The sequence below is a fragment of the Erithacus rubecula genome, assembly GCF_903797595.1.
Source record: "Erithacus rubecula genome assembly, chromosome: 2".
Taxonomy (NCBI): domain Eukaryota; kingdom Metazoa; phylum Chordata; class Aves; order Passeriformes; family Muscicapidae; genus Erithacus; species Erithacus rubecula.
Window position 1 is genome coordinate 24,510,132 of NC_136685.1, and position 20,663 is coordinate 24,530,794.

A 20,663-nucleotide genomic window follows, 5' to 3' on the forward strand; every position below is an offset into this window, starting at 1 on the left:
ATTTGATAAAGCAGTAGCAGAAAGTGGACATAAGAATAACATGAATGAAATTAATTCAACAGTCCAATCAAGACTTTTCCAGCCAGCTGAGCTCTATAGGACACAATCACAGTCAAGACTTCCTGAATTATGGAAGCCATTAATGGAAATCCAGTTGCTTGAAAATGAATTATCTAAATATACAAACCCTCCTATTGAAATAGTGCAAAAAACAAACAGAAGAATACATCTTTTATTTGTAGAACATAATATTCATTCTGTACTGTTTTGCTATTATTTTAGTAGCCAATCAAATGAAATTACAGGAGTATGTAAGGTGCAGTAAAGCACTGCAGCATCATGGTCAAGTCATTTATTTAGTCATGACTTACAAAGCTCATGGCTCAGATGTAAGAAATGACCTGCACTGTTCAGAACAGACACATGACATACCACCCAGCTCTGGCAGACAGCCCTAGGAAAAGATAATTTTAGAAGCTGCATTTTGGCATACTGCTTGCTTTCCTGGGTAGAGGAGGGTGTTGGACTAGTGAGTGGGGTTAAAAAAAAAGAAACACAAGAACTCCTATCTTCTGTCAGCAGATAAGATGCTAATATTTCTTCCTGATATGTTTTTGCAAACCAAAGCAGCTGCCTCCAATGGTGAGCTTTAAAAGGAGAACAATTCAAAGGCCAGTAACTTATAAACAGCAGTCCTGCTTTCAGTGATCACTGATGAGGGCCTTGAGCTGTTACCCACCAACAAAACATCCAGCAGAACTCAAGACATGAAAGAGCAGGTGGAAGATTCATTGCTACATTATTGGTGTTGTATGTTTTTATTTGAGAAAGAAAGACACAATCACAAAGATAATAAGGATGTGAGATAAAAATCTTGCAGTGAACATTCTGAACTGAAATAAACTATCAACAGGATACTAAGTTAATACACAAACAATCATAAAATAAGAAACAAGCTGTATTACAACTATAAAAAGTAATTTGTTACACACTGCATATTTGATGTATGTGAGCACAATACTTAACACATTCCTGAAAACACACAATACATGATTGTCATCTAAATCCTCCACCTTTATTTCCCTGAACATAACATCTTTCTTGTAGATTTGAGTCAAAATGGCATTTCAAATTCCTTGCCAACTCATATTGAAGTGCTTTGAAGAATATATAAGTGAAGAAAATTTATTTCTTACTATGAAATACCAGACTGCTTATTCATTCATCTGCTTTATTTTAAACCACTCTGAATACTCACTATAATCTATTAGATGCATTTAGTTGTAGACATTTTCCATTGTTTTGTGACAAAGTAAACAATGAGCGATATTTATAAAAAATGTGTGATACATTATGGCTTTACAAACATGAGATTCTTTTTTTTAAAATTACTGAACTACAGAGAGATAGAGTTTCATTTGCATTATGGCCAGCTGAGAAGGAAGCAATCAGCAAATGCATTCAGAATAAATAATACTTGTTTATATAATTTTACAGTTCTCAGACTGTTCCTGGAAAATACAGTGATCATGAGCTCTAGAAACCACTGACTCTCTTGGCAGTGCTAATTGGAAACAAAACACCATTATCTATCATTAGCATGCATTACTTTCAAGCAACATGAAGTGTAATTTACTTAAAGTACCCACCTGAAAGCAGGGTGCAACACATTTTATAAAGCAGACAGGATTAACTCATTACCAACTTCTCAGCTGTTACTTGCACTATCCTTTAACATCAGTTCTGAAGCATAGAGGTCTTGATGTACTATGACTTACACTTTAGTAACCTTCTACAGTAGCAGGGGTACTTACAAGAAACACAAGTGTTTCTTGGGTTTGTATATGAGAAACTCAGATGTAATTTTCTCTATAAGAAATATTCACAATACAGATACATGACCCTGTCCTAATTCCTATTCTGTGACCAAGGAGATTAATAATACATATAATGGAAATCTAAATAATCTTTACCTATTTATGCTTAATTTAAAAAACTTTTTATTTTGGTTAATATTTTTTAACGTGTTCACTTTAAAGATTTGAAATCAAAGTTTCCATAAACTGTGATCTGTTCTCTTCTGATAAAGCTGGATCAGTTTCCACAAAAAATCCAAAATCCAAAACAAGCACAAGATGTTCGTTTTTGAGAGATAAGTGTCCTTTAGTGTCTTCCAAACTGTATTATTTAGGGCTCCTATGATATGATGAAGGCTCAAGTACAGACTGTATCTAAACAGCAACCTTTAAAGCCAACACAGACTTTTGACCACTCATTAACTAGGACTTTTTCAAACTGATATTAGTGCAAAAAAATTACTTTCAGTTTGACTGTGTCAACACTCATGGAAAGCCACACAGCCTTTTGCTCAAAAAGCCTGTAGATAATACTGCTTTAAAGTGGTTTAGACTGAGAACCACAAACAAAAGTGTAAAGACTGAAGCCACAAAAGCCTGACTCTTGGGTCAACAAGCTACCCAAAGCAAGTGTGATGTTCACCACTCAAGAGTCACTGGGGTTAGGCACAGGAAAACATGGCATTAATGAATGGACTGCATTAGCCTTTGACCAATCTCTTCCTGCACCTGCAGGAAGCTGCTGGCAAGAGACCCAGGGTTATCAACATTACCATCTGGCTCCCTGGCTGCTCTGACAGCAGCAGAACACTGCAAGAACTGAAGAACAGAAGTACTTGTCCTTTTGTCCTCTTTGGTTTTTTGCTTTGTTCTTCCTTTCTCTTTTTGTTATTTGGGTTTTTTTGTTTTTTCTTTTTGGTGAAGGATGCATCTAAGCTTTTATCCGCAAGAGTGGTTACAGACATACAACGGGCTGTCTAAAGCCAAAGCAGGAAGGTGCAAGAAAGAGTTCATCTTCTTTAAACATTGCTAATGACTGAATCTGTTCAGAAGCGTGTTCTGTAGCCTATCCTAAAAGATCCTAAGAAACAGAAAGTCTTTGAGTAAGACCTAGATTTAGCAGATCATATTTTCCTGTAAAAACATTTTTGTTTTCTTTTCAGTGCTACTTTTAAAATGGTAGAGTATATGTTAGTATAATAGAAGAATATTTTATTGGGAAATATTTGGGAAGGAGCTGGCCAATTTAGAGGCTTTTGATAAATCACTGTAATTATAACTCTGCCATTAGATAATAATTAGGCTTCTTTTGTGAAATACTTGAATTGGTTCAAGCTAGATGATGCCAAAGAAGTTCCATGGTTCAGACTCAATGAAATAGGCTGAAATAGCCTTTGAAGAAGAAAAGATAATTTGAGATACTTCCATCTTTGTGTTGTAGTACTCAACAATGCGAGAGTGACCACTATTGTGGTTTGGGATGGGAACTCCCTGAGGAGGGATTCCCAGCCTTTGACAGTTTGCAATCAGCATCTATGCCTAGACACAGAACCTTTATCACTCCTTAGAAATTTATCCAAGTCAGGGTTATCTTCAGGAAAGATTCTTGAGTTAAGCTAATGCCCAGGATAGCTCACAAGGACCCCTAGATGTGGGATTTAATATTTTAGAGGTGGGATTCAATATTTTAGACAAGTCTCTTTTTCACATCCTCAAATGGATCCTTTGAACTGTCAGTCTGTGTAAAATTATCTCCTTATCTCCCTATATAATTTCTGTTCAGTAAGCCTTGGCACTCCAACTTTCAACATCAATGACTGGTACAATCAAATATTTAGTTCGTATGCTAACAGGATCCAGTGTAATGTTATTGCAGTTGTTTTGTATAAGACTGCATTTTTAAAACTTCTCCCTTCTACATGAGAGAGGGAGCCAGCAGGATTCAACACACAGTTGGCCATGGCATAAAAGCTGTTCACACAGAGCAGTATACTTCTGCCTGGAAGAGAGGTGAGCAAGACCTGCATTCACATGAATTACAATATATGAAATTTTTACAAAATAATATCTCATTGTGGAAATGTGAATTGTGAAATTGTGAATAAAGAAATAATCCTTCTAGGAATCTGAAACTTACTGGAAGATTTTAACTTAATAGAGCATTATATCTGTAGGGCAGATGACAAATATTTTGAATATAGGAACTTACAGGGTGCAGTCTTAAATCACAAATATAGTCCTTTACTCAATAACTCTTTAGAAAGGATGGAATATGGTGAACATTTTTGTGGATATCTGAAAGCTCAATTTTGATTGTATCCATTCTTTTAAACATATGAGAATATCTCCATTACCATACTCCTGTATTTATTTAGTACCTTACAACATGCCTGAAGTTAAACTAGATTCAACTATCCCCAGCATTTTTGTATGTTTGATTTTATGCTACTGAAAATATGAATTTAAAACTATTATACACAATGAAACTGGTAAAGTTATACAAGTATATGACTGGAGAGCCAACAGAATTGCACGATAACTTCAGGTTCTGAACTTTTTGGAAAACATGAAACAGAAATTAATTTAATTTCATATGGCAATTTCTATTTATCTATTCTATATTCCACTGTCATTTTCTTATAGATACAGAATTATGACTAACTATTTCCAAATATAATACCTAATGTCTGCAGACACAGTATTTGAAAAGGGAATGATGCAGCATTTTAGAAATTCGAGACAGTTTTAGGGGAAAAACTTTTCTTTATTTCAGAGTAGTGAAATTTGATTCCACTTTGCTCATCAAATTGAATAAATGAGAAGTGGCATTTGAAAACAGTTTCTGATGATGAATGCCATAAGTAGATTGCTGTGAAGATACATAAAATGTCATATTCTAGGCTTCCTGCCTTGATTGATTCCAACAGATTGGAAATAAAATACAGGGAAATCTTTATTTACAGACAGGCGGATATAAGCACATAGCCAAAATGAAATATGCCAAAATATAAACACAATACACAGTGCTTAAAAAGTGAAAGAGTGAGTAGTGTAGAAAATAATAATGAATATCTAAGTTTGCAAAGAACTAGTGTAACCATTCTACCTCTTGCAAGCTGGCCTATATTTATGTATCCATGTATTTTACTACATAGTAGTATTTTGATACTGAGACAGAAGTGTGAAAATCTCTGATGATATCACTAAAACATTAAACTATGGGAAAATCTACTAATTAAATTAATGACTATTTGCAGTCTGGTCCAACCATTGCTTTTAAACAAAGGACAACATTCTTTCATTTAACTATGCATAGTTCACAGCTAATCTGCTGGAACTTTTCACCAAGCAAGTAGCTGAAAACAGTGGGACTTCTGAATAGAGTTCACCATGGAACATGTACACCCAGCTGAACTTTATGCTGCTGTCTTTACAAGTGTACTAGTCTGTTATTTTACTTGAACCACTGCTTTGAGAAACTCATCTTTAGAAACAGATGTACATACAGTACCTTGGTATCTGGAGGTCAAGCAAGTATACCCAGGATGAACTGGAGTTCAGGCATATATATCCTGCTGATGCAAGTACTTTTTGCAGATATAACTGGATAAAATACTCTTCCTAAATAATTTTGCAGCATGGCTTTGCACTGATGTGATTGTACTGTAAGCCACATAAGTGACATGGACTGAACTGTGGTCCATGTTATACTCCTGTCTATCACATCAGAAATAAGTATGTGATGCCTAAAGCTCCTGTACTAGCAGCCCACACTTCAGACAAAAGAAGCTATAAACACAAGCTTTAGAGTAGATAACATGAACTCTGCAACAGGAACAGTAACCAAGGGAATCAGTTTATTTTCAAAGCCAATAACTTGCCATGTATTCAACTTCAGTGGCTGAATATGCTCTTGAAATTTTCTGTGGGTATGAGTAATTAGAAGAATGTAGCACCTATGAGAGGCTGCATGAATAGGTATTGCTACAAACAGACGGTTACTGGGATAAAACTACACTGATATGGTCATAGTATATATTTTCCATAGCACCATAGTGGACTCAGGCAGCACTTTTGTCCTTTTACTTCTGTTACTAGTATTGAGAAACAGATGACCAACTGGACTTTGCATATAACAGTGCAGCTTCAGGTATTATTGTACCTTTTGAATTAAAAATAATTCAGTGAGGTGAAAAATATCAACTTGAATTTCTCTGTTACTGCACCTTTTTTTCTTCAGTCCTCTAAGATAATTCCATTTTAGCAATTATCTAACACAATGTTTGTCAGTCTTCAAATTTTGCAAGAACATATAATTTATTCCAGATATATTAATGCCATCTTTCTTTGTGTTAAAGCTTAGACTCTGTACTATCATTAACATCTTAGGGAGTAAATTTGGAGATGCCATGGCCTATAATATGCAATTATGCATCAGTAACATAAGTTTGATTATTTGCTCAGCAGATGCAGGATGGGTTTGAAGTGTGAGTTTGACAGACCAAAATGCTCTTAGGCCAAAATAATTGGCATACCAGCATGAAATGTCTGTTCAGAGAACAGCTGCCTAAAGCATTACATAAATTTTTTGTAAGATTAACACTAAACATTTTGCCAAGAATTGCTTCAAAGTCCTAAAATTAGGTTACTGTTATTATTATTAGTGAGGCTGGGTGCAGGCAGGCATGAGAAATGCTTTTTACCTATGTCATTTTGCAGTCACAGCAAGGATGACAACATGCCATCACAAGGCCTGTATTGCTAGGGGATGGAATCTGTAACAGAAATGTTATGCACTATTTTCATCTGTCTTTCATCACTGAATTATTTATTCTTCTTGTCAGTAAATTATGGGTTTCATGATGTTTACAAGTTTATTTACAGCCTAAGGTGGGAGTCATAAGCTCTTCTTTCTTTAGACAGCACACACTTGGAACTCATTTTGCTGCTGAACTATGTTTTCAACAAAAGCCATGCAGAAAAAAGGCAGAATAAAAAGCCAGGCAACTGGACTTAAAAACCATTGCCAATGTACCATCTACCTCTTCACAAAACCCACAATGGATTGATGGATGAGTGTTCATGCCAGGCACTGTGGAATGGGAAAATAACATCCAAACTCAAATTTAAGCTTCACCAGAAAATCATTGGCTTCGTTTGCTCTTCCCTGTTAGGCAGCACTGTTTACACCTCTATGGCTAAATTGGGCACAAGTGGATTAAAGAGAATATGCCCTTCCTGCTTCATCCCATGACCAGCCAGTTTGCATCCCAGGTTTCCTTGGTATCTCTTTTGGCTGTGAGACATGGTATGTTTGAAATGAAACTGTGGTGCTGGCAGAGACACAAAGGCCAGTAGAGATGACTGCAGATGTGGTAGCAGAGCTGAAGATGACTCTGTTTGCCATCATGATTCATCAGCATATGATCCATTTCCACCAAATTATTCTGCTGGTCTTGGCTGAGGAGTCTGGCCACCCTTTGCATGTGGGACAGTCTGATCCCTAACAACCTCTAAGTAACCAAAGAGGCTGATCTTCTACATCTCCTCACAAAACTCTGCATCAGTTTCTTCTGGTGATCTAATGATCTCAGCCCATGAATCCTGGACAGTGGTGATAGTTCAACAGACTAAGAAGTTCCTGGTAAGAAAATCAAAAAGCGGATTACATTTTGAAAGCAAATAGTATTCTCCTACATTTTCTGTGTTACAGCCGATTTTAAAATTAACACTTCTACCATTTTCTATGTCTGTATTTTACAATAAAGTTGTAAAAGTCGTAAAAGTTGTAAAAAGTCAGACTAGAGGTTTGGGAGGTAAATCTAGCTGGCAAAAAGGTTTTGAGTGTCCTCTGCCATATTCTCAAGTACATAGAGAGTAGTGTATGAACTTAACAACCACTGAATATCTCTTGGTGTGTCTGGACAGGTAGATACTCTTATCCATGAGATCCATCTTCACATTATATGGAAGGGAAGGGAAGAGACAGGAAAACAAGATTTCATTGACAAATTCAAATTACAGTGGCAGTTACAGGGGCAATTCAAGTTACAGTGGGCAATATTGCCCACCGTAACTATGTCAGATCTGGTGTCTTCTTCTGCCCACTGATATGGTCCTTTCCTTATTCTTTTTGGTACTGGACAAGGCATTCACTGTAATTACCTTAAAAATTGTATTTTGACATCTGTATGAAAAGATTTCTAAAATGGGTTTCTGAATGTCCTCCCTCAGAAAATCTGTAGTCTTTCACAGAATTCTGCAAATAATGCTTACAGACTCAGTTGGGAAGGACAGACAGTTCATTTAAATCTGTCCTGAGGCTCCATCTTGTGATCTGTGTTGTCATTATGGGACAGGAACATAAGGAGGGAAAAAGTGGCTTTATACAAGTACATATTCTGCTATTTAATGCAAGACATACCTCCATGAAATACAGACTGCTGTAGCCTATATTCTCTTATTTTTAAAATAAGCCCCCCAACTTACTAAGGTACTTACCATAGTGAGAGTCCTGCTTTCCTCTTTCTTCAAGTTGTTCTTTGCTCCAGACACCTCTTAGCTTGTTCAGACATGCAGACTTATTGTGGGTTTCATTCCAGCCAGATTCTGAGACTCAGTCATGACCTCTTCCACAGATGACCCCACCCCTCTAGTTTCAGCCTAAAAATCAGACTGCTATCATGAAGGACAGAGCTTTCTGTCTGGAGAAGTTCATTGGAGAAGTTTGTTAGAAAAGTCCATTAGAGAAAGACCTATACCAAGTGTATTGTTGGACCTGAAACACCATCCTTGACTTTTAGTACAAATTTTTAGATACTTGTGCACTGAAGTACAGCATCTGAATGGTTTTGGGTATTGGTATTTGTGGTGTTCCTTCTACTGAACCATAATCCTATGTTGCAACATCATGCATGTTGATACTGTGCTAGTTTTCTCTGCTGTTGGCAGAGCTTAGTTTACAAAATTCTAAATCAGACCTCTTGGACAACAAAAGACGAAGGCCCCCTAAAGGAAATAAATATGGGCAGAAAGACTGGCAAATGAGAAATAGATACAGGGTATGGAAGACAAAGGCAGGGGTAACAGAGGGGTGGTGACAGGCTGCCCAAACTCTGTCTTCACTCCATTCATGAGGTGAGCAGGGGAACAAGGCATGACTTACTATGAGCTCTGCTCTAAAGCACACCAAAGTCAGCCTGAGCTCAGACCTTCCACTCTGTCTGTTCATGACCCTCCACTCCAACATGCTCTTGTTTTTGAAGCATTGAAGAGAATAAGGCTTAGTCAACATGCACAGCAAGACAAATAATCAGACAAAAGCACATATCATCTCTAAGAATTTCCACACTGACTCCCTAATAAGCCATAAAAAGCATTAGGAAACTTTGTCCTAAACATGAACAGAAATCTTGGTATTCTGCAATCCACCAGTAACTACAATTTCTTCTCATCTAGTACTTTCAAATTTCAGTCAATCCCTGCAGAGGGAAGCAATGATAATTTTATGGCTGAGCATGGACATTGTTGGCAAGTTTTTTTTAATATTTTCTTTTAAATGACACACTGGATAGGATGAGTAAATACTTTGGAGCAGTACTACTTATCTTCCCTGTTAGGGAAGATATGATGTCTCATATGACTGGAGAATACTATTAAGCAAGATCTGAGACATGGAGAAAACTTGGAGAAAATTTTGAAATACACATCTAACCAAATATTTTGTGCACACTATTTCATCATATTGCATCATTATTTTTGCTTTTTCCTCAGTAAGCAGGCATCTCTATGAAGCTAAATGGCCAATAAGGTGCAGAAATAAAAATTGCATATTTAATGGTCCATTTGTTCTTTAAATCTTTGAAACGAGAACCATGTGGCTCTTGAAGTGTTCTCTTTGAAATCAATAGGCTACTTCAGGCATTAAGTGCCACTCAACATGGGTAAGTATGACCACATGTCCTGTCATACATTTCAAAAGGAAATGTTTTAGTTGCAGATTTTAAACAGATTAGATATCCTGGAGGTAGCTCAAATTAGTAGAAAACATATCTGATGACTAAACTTAATAGTTGTTTAATTGACTGAATTATGTGGCTATAAATTTTCTTTCTTGTATAAAATTATCACCACTAGTTCTAGCTGCATTATAATAGACTCATCATAAAGGTGATATATTTGTCATTTAGTTGCCTGGGACATCAGCTTGCAAAGAAATTACAGGTTAGTTCAGATGATATAAAGCAATGTCACAGCAAGAGATTTCCAACTAATTATTGTTTTTACATCAGAAGAAATATCTCCTGTGACAATTCACTCTTGTAGCAAAAGATGAGCTGAATTTTTTTAAAAGAAGTTGATGTACTTTTGACAACAAGAATATCTACCTACACAATGACATGATGGGTGCAGTTAATAATGTACAATTACTTGAAAGTGTTAAAGTATACTTGATGGGGCTCACATTTAGGTGTGACAAATCCTTTTAAATATACTTCACTGGATATAAAAATACTTATAAAGTATTTTTTATCCACTGAAGTACCACTCACTACAGCAGTTCTGAATGTAATTCTGAAAGGCATTTACATCAGCAAAGCATTCAGTGAAAAAGATGGCTAAACAAAAAAGCAAGTTTAAGGTCCTCTGGTCTTAGGAGTGTAGAACTCTATACACATACATCACTTTCTTGCTCAGTGAGAATCACATTAACTCAGTTAAAACCTGTGTTTTTTCTTGTTAAAATTCAATTTGCCCTTCCACAGCCTTACAAGTATGTTTTAGCAATGCATAAGAGCACTTTCTGAATAACTGACTGAAGGACCCTTTTATCCATTAGCTTACAGGTGAGAAAGATGCCCTTCCATATTTAATAAACATGTACTGACTGTCAAATTAATGGATGAGTGTGTGAGGTGCATATATGTAAAAAAGGGATAATTTTTGTTGCCTCATCTTATTGACATAAATCAATGTAAGATATGAATGTAGCATTTTCCTATTATTCCACATCACACGGACAAAAAATGAATTTCCAAACTTATCAGTTCTGAGAGTTGCTTAGAAAATAACTGGTTGAAAAGAGATTCAGCTTTACTTCTGTCATATAATTCCCCTCCATTGCTTACCTTGAGGATGGATGCCAACCAGAAACAGGTTACCATCACAACTATTTTTAAAATTTCCTTCTGTTTTCCCCCAAAACATGATAAAAGTATAGGTATGCATAAGTATGAGATACCCTTCATGACTTATCACCAGCAAAGGATAAAGAAATGGCATGAGAAGTTCAGAATAACATCAAATTAGAAAATTATGTAATTGCTTGTTAAAAAAATACACTTGATTTGCACCACTTTTAAAAGCAGAGCTGCTTATACTTTTGCCTCCTATGAATCTCTGTATATAAATTCTGACTGTCATTATTACTTTTTGATAGCTTTCTAAAGTACTCCGGGATTTTGTAAAATTTAATGTGGAAAATAAACCAGAAAATTTAAATGAAAAACTAAGATTAAAACGTGTACTTTGGAGAAATAATTTAAAAGCACAAATGCTTACCTTTGTGTTTGGGTGGCATAACTATTATCATATGCCTCATAGCTTGGATCATCATATTCACCCCCATATCCATCATCATATCCCTAAGGGGAAAACAGAACACCACAAGCTTAGAAGAGTGATAAATCAAAGCATATTATCAAGCTGTAAGAATAAATTGCATCAACACGAGCATGTCATGTTTAGCCACGATAATGTGAAACATGCAGGCGACTGAAGAGAATTGTGAAGAATAACCTGTACATTGCAAGAGCAAAGAAATCAGTCACTCATTTAAGAACTCAACTTATTCACTGATAAACTGTGGTGCATTGACCAAACCACAGTGCTTGAGTGGGATCTGTGTAGAATACTGATGAATAATAATAAGCCCAACAATTTCCAAGCAGTTTGTTACATAAATGGTTCCACAGATACCTACAGGAGAAATGAACAAATGGCAGGTCAAAGATATTGACTGCTCTACACTATAAAGAAAAAAAAAATCTTAATATTCAGTCTATTAAAAAATGCAAAACAGCAAAATAGTACATGAGAAACAATATTTGTCAAGTAATGGCATATGACTTTTATAAATAATGCAGAGGAAGCCCCATTACTTCACTACGTATCCAACTCTTTTTAAAGGCATGTTTTTCTGTGGCAAATTAACCAACAGTTTAATACAGGTTCCTCCCATCTAACTTAAGGTTCTCAACTGAAGAGTTCAGACAGATGCTCAGTTTGCCTAAGACAGAGACACAAGTGACTTCAGAAGGTGGTTCAGCTCATCTAATGTCTGAATTTTCCACTGAGGGAATGATGGGCAATTTTGATCCATTATAGCTGTCTCTGAGGCAAAGAATGCTCAGAAACCACACAATAAATAAATAAAGATATAATTCAATGGATGACTTTTGATAAGCTCTTTTCATATGACAGGACAACAGAGTAGGTAAGAAGTGCTGTATGGAAACTCTTTTTTAAAATTTCTCTTTGAATTTTGGGAGATAGTATTTGTAGTTAAATTGCAATGAAACATTTTGTTGTCAAAAGAAAACTCTGCTGTTAAGGGAAATGCTAAAGGAAAGAGGGACTTCAAAAACTTTGACTTGATATTAATTACAGTGAAAGGCAATTTCCCCCCCACAAGCTATGCAAAATTTAGTCAGGTCGGAAGAGAAGGGACAGCATGAGGCAGTTCCAAAATAACAGCAGTCCAAAAAGCAATCACTCTAGTACACTATCATAATCACACAAAATACAGTTAGTTTGGTACTTCATTATTTCTGCTAATTAAACTCCCCAGTGGTACTGAACATTCACTGGCATTCCTAAATTCAAGAAAACATTCCATGGAGGAAGCATTCAGTTATGTTTCTTTAGGTCAAGCATATTAAATTTGCCTGCTCCTGTGGGCTAGCCAGCAGGGAGGCTAAGTGTGGATTCCAGGTGGGAGGTTTCATCCTTGAAGTGCTCTAAGTCCTGAAGGAAGGTCAGGACTCTGCATGGTGACTTCACCGTGTCAGCTGTAGGAAGGTAAAGCCTTTCTGAGCAGAAGGGAGTGTCCATTTCTGAACTGGGAATGGCCTCTCCCACAATCTGAATTCCACAAATCCCATCATCTTCCATTTTGATGGCAGTGCATTGTTTTGACTTGTCTGCATTAGTATGAACTCATAGCAAAAAGTACAGCTAAAAACACATCCCTGCAGATGACAGTGATATATTTAACATTATATAGCTAAATACACAATCTTGCTTCTGGGGACAGGATGAGAGAAACAATGCACTCAGGAGACAGATGACACACTGATTAGTATGCTACTGGGTGGGATCCTGCTACTGTGAAGATGAGGGTGATGAGAGTTACTATATAAAGTTAAATAGCTAGAGGACAGACATTTCAGCCTGCTTACCCAACCATCTGAGAGAACAGCAAAGACAACAATTACAAACTAGCTCTCTCAGTTTCTTGATGCCCGAGGTGGATCAACATTCAGCATCAGCAGGGCAGAGAACACTTGCTAATATTTGATACCTCTGTGGGTTCACATTACACTCTTTAACAGCCTCCCCCAAGGCTCAAAGCAGGTCAATACAGTGCAAGTGGTTCAAGTGGAATGGTTGGAAAACAAAGTAAAAAAGCACAACGTACCTTTAATAAACAAAACATATTTTCTGGATAATATTATTTTCTTTGTGCCAATCTGTAAGAAAATTATCCTCTAATCCTAAAGGTTAAGTCTTTGTATAAGTAACATACCAGCATTTATTGAAAGTTTAATACAATGTATTGTACCCAGACACCCATCACAACTTTAAGTATCTAAAGCTGAGACCCAAAATAGCTCACTTCACATCCTTGCAGTGTCTTGAACTCACAGAGTAGTTTTCTCCTTTTTACCTTCAGATCCTCAGAACCTACAACTTTAATGTTTCTTGGACAGGCACTTTGAGAGATGAAGCACCCAGCTCCCACCTAGACCCTGCTGAGATCCAAAGCTGTGAGTCCGAGGTGTCAAAATTCACTTATTCTGCTCTGTGTGTGATGAGGATGGTGCTGCAAAAGCAGTTCTGTATAAATCCAGAGACCAGAACCCAGGATGCCCTCCCCAAATGCAGTGTAATTTTTTACTCAGCACTCGAGTAGCACTTCATGTACTTTCTAGGTCTATTAGTGCTTCTATAAAAATCAACCAACCAACCAACCAACCAACCAACCAACCAACCAACCAACCAACCAACCAATCTTTTCCTGTGTAGAAGTGTTTCTGTCCCATAGTAACTGCCACCACCATTCAGAAGAAAAAGCCTACTACAATGAACTGAGAAATATGCAATGGGGAACTACTAGAAATATTCAAAGTCAAACTGTGATAGCCATTTTTAGGCAAGATTTTTATGTCACACTACCTTTCTCTTAGGTTTTTCTTACTAAAACAATTTTCCAAAACAAAAAAACCCCAACAAAACCTCTACTTTGTGTCAAGGGAAAGGACAGTGAGTCTTCAATGACTAGGATTTTGCTCTGGCCCTACAATGATACACCTTGGATGTGAGATAAAAGAACAGAAATACACACTTGAAACTGCAGTGGCACTAAGAATGTTTATTAACAATTATGGATGATTTTAAGGAGTTTTGGTATTGTTTGGAGTTTAAAAATAAACAAAAAAGATGATAATTTAAGTAAAAATTTAAAATAGAGCTTAATCAAAAAAAAAGACTGATTTGAAAATTGACTTATTTAAGTATTTACCAGTCTCTCCCCACAAAAGGGAAGACTGGAAAAACTTTTAGGAGAATCTCAAAACAGCATCTGAAATTAGTATTTGCAAGACTCACTTCAGGAAGAAATACTCCCTACTCTACTACTGATAATGAAAATTATAGTCAGTGGAAAAAGGGGTGTAGAAGCAAAAAGGGACATAACTGAAAAAAAGTTTCTATTCTCCTACCCAAGTAAAAGTTAAGTACCAATTTGATTTGAATAAGTACCAAAGAGACTATTGAGAAGAATTTATTTTACTTATTTAGATTTATTCAAATCCTCTTCTATTTTCAGATGATGAGAAAGATATTAGAAATACAAACAAAATTTTAAGTATCATTAGTTACAAGAGTATCATAATATAACACCATCTGATATCTTTAAACACGAATTTCCTTCTTAGTGTTAAGACCCTGTTTCAACAATAACAGCCTGTACCCAATGCACCAAGTTTAAATTACCACTTCTCTGGATAGCCTTACAAATAGAATTTTCACAGCATGCTCTGAAAAATGGTAGGTTTCAACTCTGTGAAATCAAGAAGGAAAATAAATCTAATACTTCTAATGAAACCTGCCCTACTCACATTTTATGTATGTCCTCGTAATACATGATAAAATACATTGCAAGAGAGTGGAAACTGATTTGTTTTTTACAGAAAATGGCCCAACTCTTTCTAAAGTAGCAAACTGCAAAATGACTAAACTTTAAAAAAGAAAAAAAAAAACCAAAACACAAACAGTAAGTCAGAATAAAGTGAATTATGCAACTCAGTATTTTGTCTGGCAAATATGTGAACATGAAAAATACTGGCAGTCAGAGAACCAGAATAGCCCCTCTCATTAGCTGCATCCACCAGTACACAAAACTTACTCCTGTACCTCAGAGAAGGTGAAGGTATAAATACCCCCCTCTAGTTGTAACTCTGAAATAAAAGCAGTTAAGGGACCTTCACAGAGTTTTCAGTATTTTCTCTGCCTTGCTTCTCTGTTGTGTCTCACTCTTTTCTGCTGTGACAGGGCCACATCCATGCTATCTCACACATCCACATCACCCTAGCACAGAAAGCTAAAAGTCAATTTTCTACCACTAAGCTAGCAGTAGATACCCATAAGACTCACAGGGTAGAGATAGAATATTTTTAGAGGATTATTCATTGACTATTGACACATATTTGAAAACAAGTTGAATTGCTCTTTAAATGAGAACTTTCTTTCCAATTACTATAAAGGGAGCCCAGGATGGATGTGTAAGATTTAGATAACTGATCTTAAAGTAAGCAAGCTAGTTCATTATTTAAATGAATTTACTACTGATATTGAGAGCAGTCCTAAGGGAAAAAATTTGGAGGTGCTGGTTGGTGAGAAGCTCAGCATGAGCTGGCAATGTGTGCTTGGAGCCAGAAAGCCACACAGGTCCTGGGCTGCACCAAAAGCATGTGGCCAGCAGGGTGACAGAGAGGATTCTGTCCCATCCTTGAAATACCTCATCTGGAGTACTGCATCCAGTTCCCAAGATAAGAAGGATATTCTGTACTATCAACAGATACTTTACATCCTTTTAACTTTTTGCACTTTCCCCTAACTTTGCTGTCATTGACTCTGAAACTCTTCCCTCTCCCACTTACTTGTGATGCTTTTCATACTGCCTCCTGCTGTAGAATGGCATCCTAACCAGTTCCCACTCCACAGGAATGTCTTGCAGAAATATCTTTCTTCCAATAACAATAAAATGACCTATTTTAGTAATAAGCAGCGAAGTGTAGATGAAAGATAATCCAATGTTATCTTCTTTGGGTATGTGCAGTAAGATGTACTTTTGCATTTGTCTATGACCCTGAGATTCCCGAAGAAAGGGTTTTTTAACTGGTATTTTTACTGATGATGTGTACTGCTTTACATAGTACTTTACTGATAAATAAATTACAGTAGCAAGTTGCTACTGGTAACATTATATCACATAAATGTCATTTAAATGAAAGATTTCTTTTTCCTGTGAACTGAAATTAACAGAGTAGAAAGCAGCCTTCAAGCTGCCAAGGGAGGATGGGCTGCAATACACCCACTACTTGTCTTAATATCTTTATCATATCTAATATTCCTCTTTACAAAATTTTCAGCAGAGCAGATGGTGAACCTCTTGTGCATCCTGATGCTCCCATAGCAGTAGAGAGAGAGAGCAATAGATGGAACTGGCTCTGTCCATGGAGCAGTAGGATTTAGTGAATCAGAGATAAAGAAATAATTAAAGTATCTACAAAAAGGCGACAACTCTTCAGCCCAAGTTTAGTAACCTATGGATGGTTTAAAGCAACTCACTGTTCTTTGACTTCTAGACACAGTGTCTTATATGCTAAATAAACTCTATAATAATCTAGGAAATTATATTTCCAGGCCTTGAATAGCTGGGAATTCCAAGAAATTTTACCTTTTATTTTCCAACCCTTGAGAACTGGATAGTCCATCTCAGAGCCTTTAAATGCTCAAGTAAATGCTGTGGTACTAGCAAGGAGCAGAAATGCTTTCACACGTGCTTACACAGGACCTTAAACAGCATTTAATTTTAAACCAGATTTCACTATGTTGTATTATTAAAGCTGGGAGTAGGCTACTTAAATAACAACTTGCCCAAATGCAATATACTATGCCTAGCAAATACATCCTCCAATTTTCTAAGCTGCCCATATCTCCAAATTTACAGTATTCCCTAAAGAAAAGACTTGTAGGAGTCATGATGATTAACAGCTATAGAATTTTACTGCAGCATTGAAGAAAGAAAGCTCCTTGAAAATAGCCTTGTATTTTTTATGTCTAGAAAAGAAAAGAAGATACATAGGTTAAATCTTTGAGCAATTCTATTGTTTTTGATCCACTTTTATCCTTTATTTAAATATATTTAACCATTAAGGATTCCATGAATTAGTAATACATAACAGTCAAGAGCCAAATGCTCAAAACCCAAGGCAAATAAAGATTTATTTATTTATTAATCCTGAAGCCAGTCTAGATGAGGGTTCAGGCATTCTTAATGTTGGAAATTTTATATCCTAATATTTGGAAGACACCCCATGCCTTTTTCACAAACTATAGCTCTTGCTTAATCAAATTCCAAATTTTAGTTCATCATATATTTTCTGGAATCTAATTTTATAGAAGAGTATTTCTAAAAATCATTTTATAGAATGAATTTTAAATTGTCTTCTGTATGTGACTTGTGCATTCTGCATAATTTTTGAGTCCATACATAAATATTTTAACTCTTCCATTTATTTTTCTTACCTTATAAAAGACCATACAGGATTATTTAGAAGACATAACAGTAGTACCTCTTACTTACCACTGGTTCAAGCCATCCAACAGTACTTCACCACTACCATGGTGACCTTTGATTATATTTTTTCAGCTGTAACCTGAATAATGTGTTTCATTTATATAAATATACATGTTTAAATTGATTAAACTTTTCCTTGTACTCAGTTTTCAAGTGCTGATGCAATGAAAATTATCATGAACAAAATAATTAGCGTTTAGAACTTACAAAAATTTGCCACGAAAGAAACTAAATGTTAAGCTGATATCAGTTACAGAAGAGATGAACTAATTGTTTTTTGTGCTTATGACAATGATTAAGCTTATTATACAAGTGTTGCTTGCACTGAAGGCAGCAATGTTTGAACTGCTGCTAATCACAGTTGAACAAAAATGTTTCTGAAAATTCTTCTTGATCCTGCGTACTGTAAAGGAGTAAAATCCAAAAAACCTACTCACAGCATCTTAACATCAATATTCAATTTTCTAACAGATATTGTTCAATTGGGAAATACACTTTAGTAAGGATTAAAGGTACTGCAGGCTTATATTTTTGGATTTAAAAAATAGGTAAGAAGAATGAACTCAATTAGCCCAATCTTGTAAGGAATTATTCATAAAGGCCAGGTATAATTAAAATAAAACATGCAGAATGTAATGCGACTTCTCATTTGTGAATATATTACTGAGCAAAACAGTAAAGAGTAGTTAATACTTATTGAGATACTTAAAGGTAGTCTTTAAATTGTTATTCCCTCAAGTTTGAGCATGCAATTAAGAGAAATTGGGGATGGAAAAGAAAAGATCATCTATTAGAAACTCCTGTCAACTGTGATTGCTCCTTTCAGCACATTTTTAGTGCTTTCTCTAATCAAATGCTAAATATTGCCAGGAGTAGGGAATCCACCATTTCTCTTGGGAAACTATCTGACAGCCTAATAGATCTTTGTGCCAGGCACCTCTGCTAACTTTATCCCACATGACGAAATATATCCCACCATACCAGAGAGATGCATTCTCACAACAAAGTATTCTCAGTGCTCTTCAATGTCTGTGTTATATTATTTCATTTTCTTTAAAAAAAAAATTCAGATATAAAGATTCAAAGTCAATGCGACCCTGACACAGACAGAGAAACACTGATCACCAGACAGTGCAGCCACGAGTGAGGGCCCCAAATCTTCATAAAAATCTCATGCATATCCTTGCCTTCAGAAATAGGGTCCAGGAAATTGTTGCACTGGTTGTCTTCGACTGCAGTGGATCAAGAATGCTAAATACTACTACTAGTATCCTAAAGTGAAAGCCTTCTAAAGGAAGTATTTACCAGTGGTGACAGATGAGCTGCCTGAATTAAATCTTTAAAGTCTGACAGAATTTTACTGCATTAAAATCCACCTAGAAAGTCTGTATAGATCTCAGAACATGACTTTCACAGCAACTCACACAACTTACTCTGCAAGCCTTTGTCCTGTGCACCAGATCAAATTTGCATATATCTTTTTTTAGGTGATGGAAGCGATAAAGATACAGATCAATAAAGATCCTGTTGCTGTGTATGGCATATTCCAAGGCTCTGGGGCCACCCAGCTCTCATGCAAACAAGGATGTGCTGTGATCTCAAACTGCAGCAAGGAAAAAGACAAAGGAATTGTAACAGGTTCCCTTATTAAACACTACACTCCTTCTACCATGAACTTGCAATGGCTTTGGTCCAGCTTAGTCTTTACCTGCCTATCATTCATGGTTGGAAACTCAGAAAACTGACTGGGTCTTTGATCCATTAACTGAGTTAAGTGGTTAAAGGTACAGAAACAGGTAAAACTGACATACTGAAAACACAACTGTAACGCTATGCTAATTCTTTTAATGCTTGCCAAGGAATAAAAAGACAGAAGAAGCAAAAAAGAAAAGGTAATAAAGGCCAACAGCTCTGTTCATATTCTTCTCAGGAGAGTGATTCTGACCTTTCCTGGTGCAGGCTGTCAACAAAGTAAGGACAAAAAAGGATTAAAAATATTGATGGCCTGCGAACCAGAACAGTACTGACTTTCATCTATCATATACAAGTAGAAGATCACATCTAATAATGCCTCTACTGCTGTAAGCACTGTGATGGAGACACCAAAAGCAGAGTTCAAAAACCTTCTCAAGCATGCCTAGGGCTGGATTCCCAAAGTGTACAGATCATCCTGGGCCATGATTGCTCCAGTCTACTCATGGTGTCCAATAACGTAACTGAAAATGTAATTTCTGATTTCTATTTTAACAACTACATTAGATAAAGAGTTACAGGCAGACTATCTGCTAAAAGAAAAAGAAGTCTTCGAAGAGATTTTTCTCTGGCCATAGATGTGGAGGCACAATATAAACTGCAGTGAACATTTGACTGATATACCTGGAATCTTGTGGTTTTGCTGGTTTTTAGAATTAATAAATTTTACTATTACTCCTTAGATTTTCTCACTAAGATCAGAACCCTTTTAGGTCCATATTCAGGACTGAAAATAATTTTGTGCAATTTTAGCTCTTTTGACTATTTGAATTTTAAAGTCTGCATATCAAGTCAATTATAATTAGTCTTATTGACATAGGGTTTTTATTGCTTATTTTTATTGTTATAATTTTCAGTTTTCTTTTTATTTCATTATATTCGTATAAAGGGATACTTTTTATGGTATGAAA

General features: G+C 36.0%; 1 protein-coding gene across 1 annotated transcript in view; it reads right to left on the reverse strand.

The window, feature by feature from the left end:
* The window catches only part of KHDRBS2 (KH RNA binding domain containing, signal transduction associated 2), a 287,954-nt gene that overhangs the window by 16,638 nt on the left and 250,653 nt on the right, over positions 1-20,663 (reverse strand). Inside the window, exon 7 of the mRNA XM_079297992.1 lies at positions 11,418-11,500. Coding sequence (XP_079154118.1) covers positions 11,418-11,500 — 83 coding nt within the window. The remainder of the gene's footprint in view (positions 1-11,417; positions 11,501-20,663) is intronic.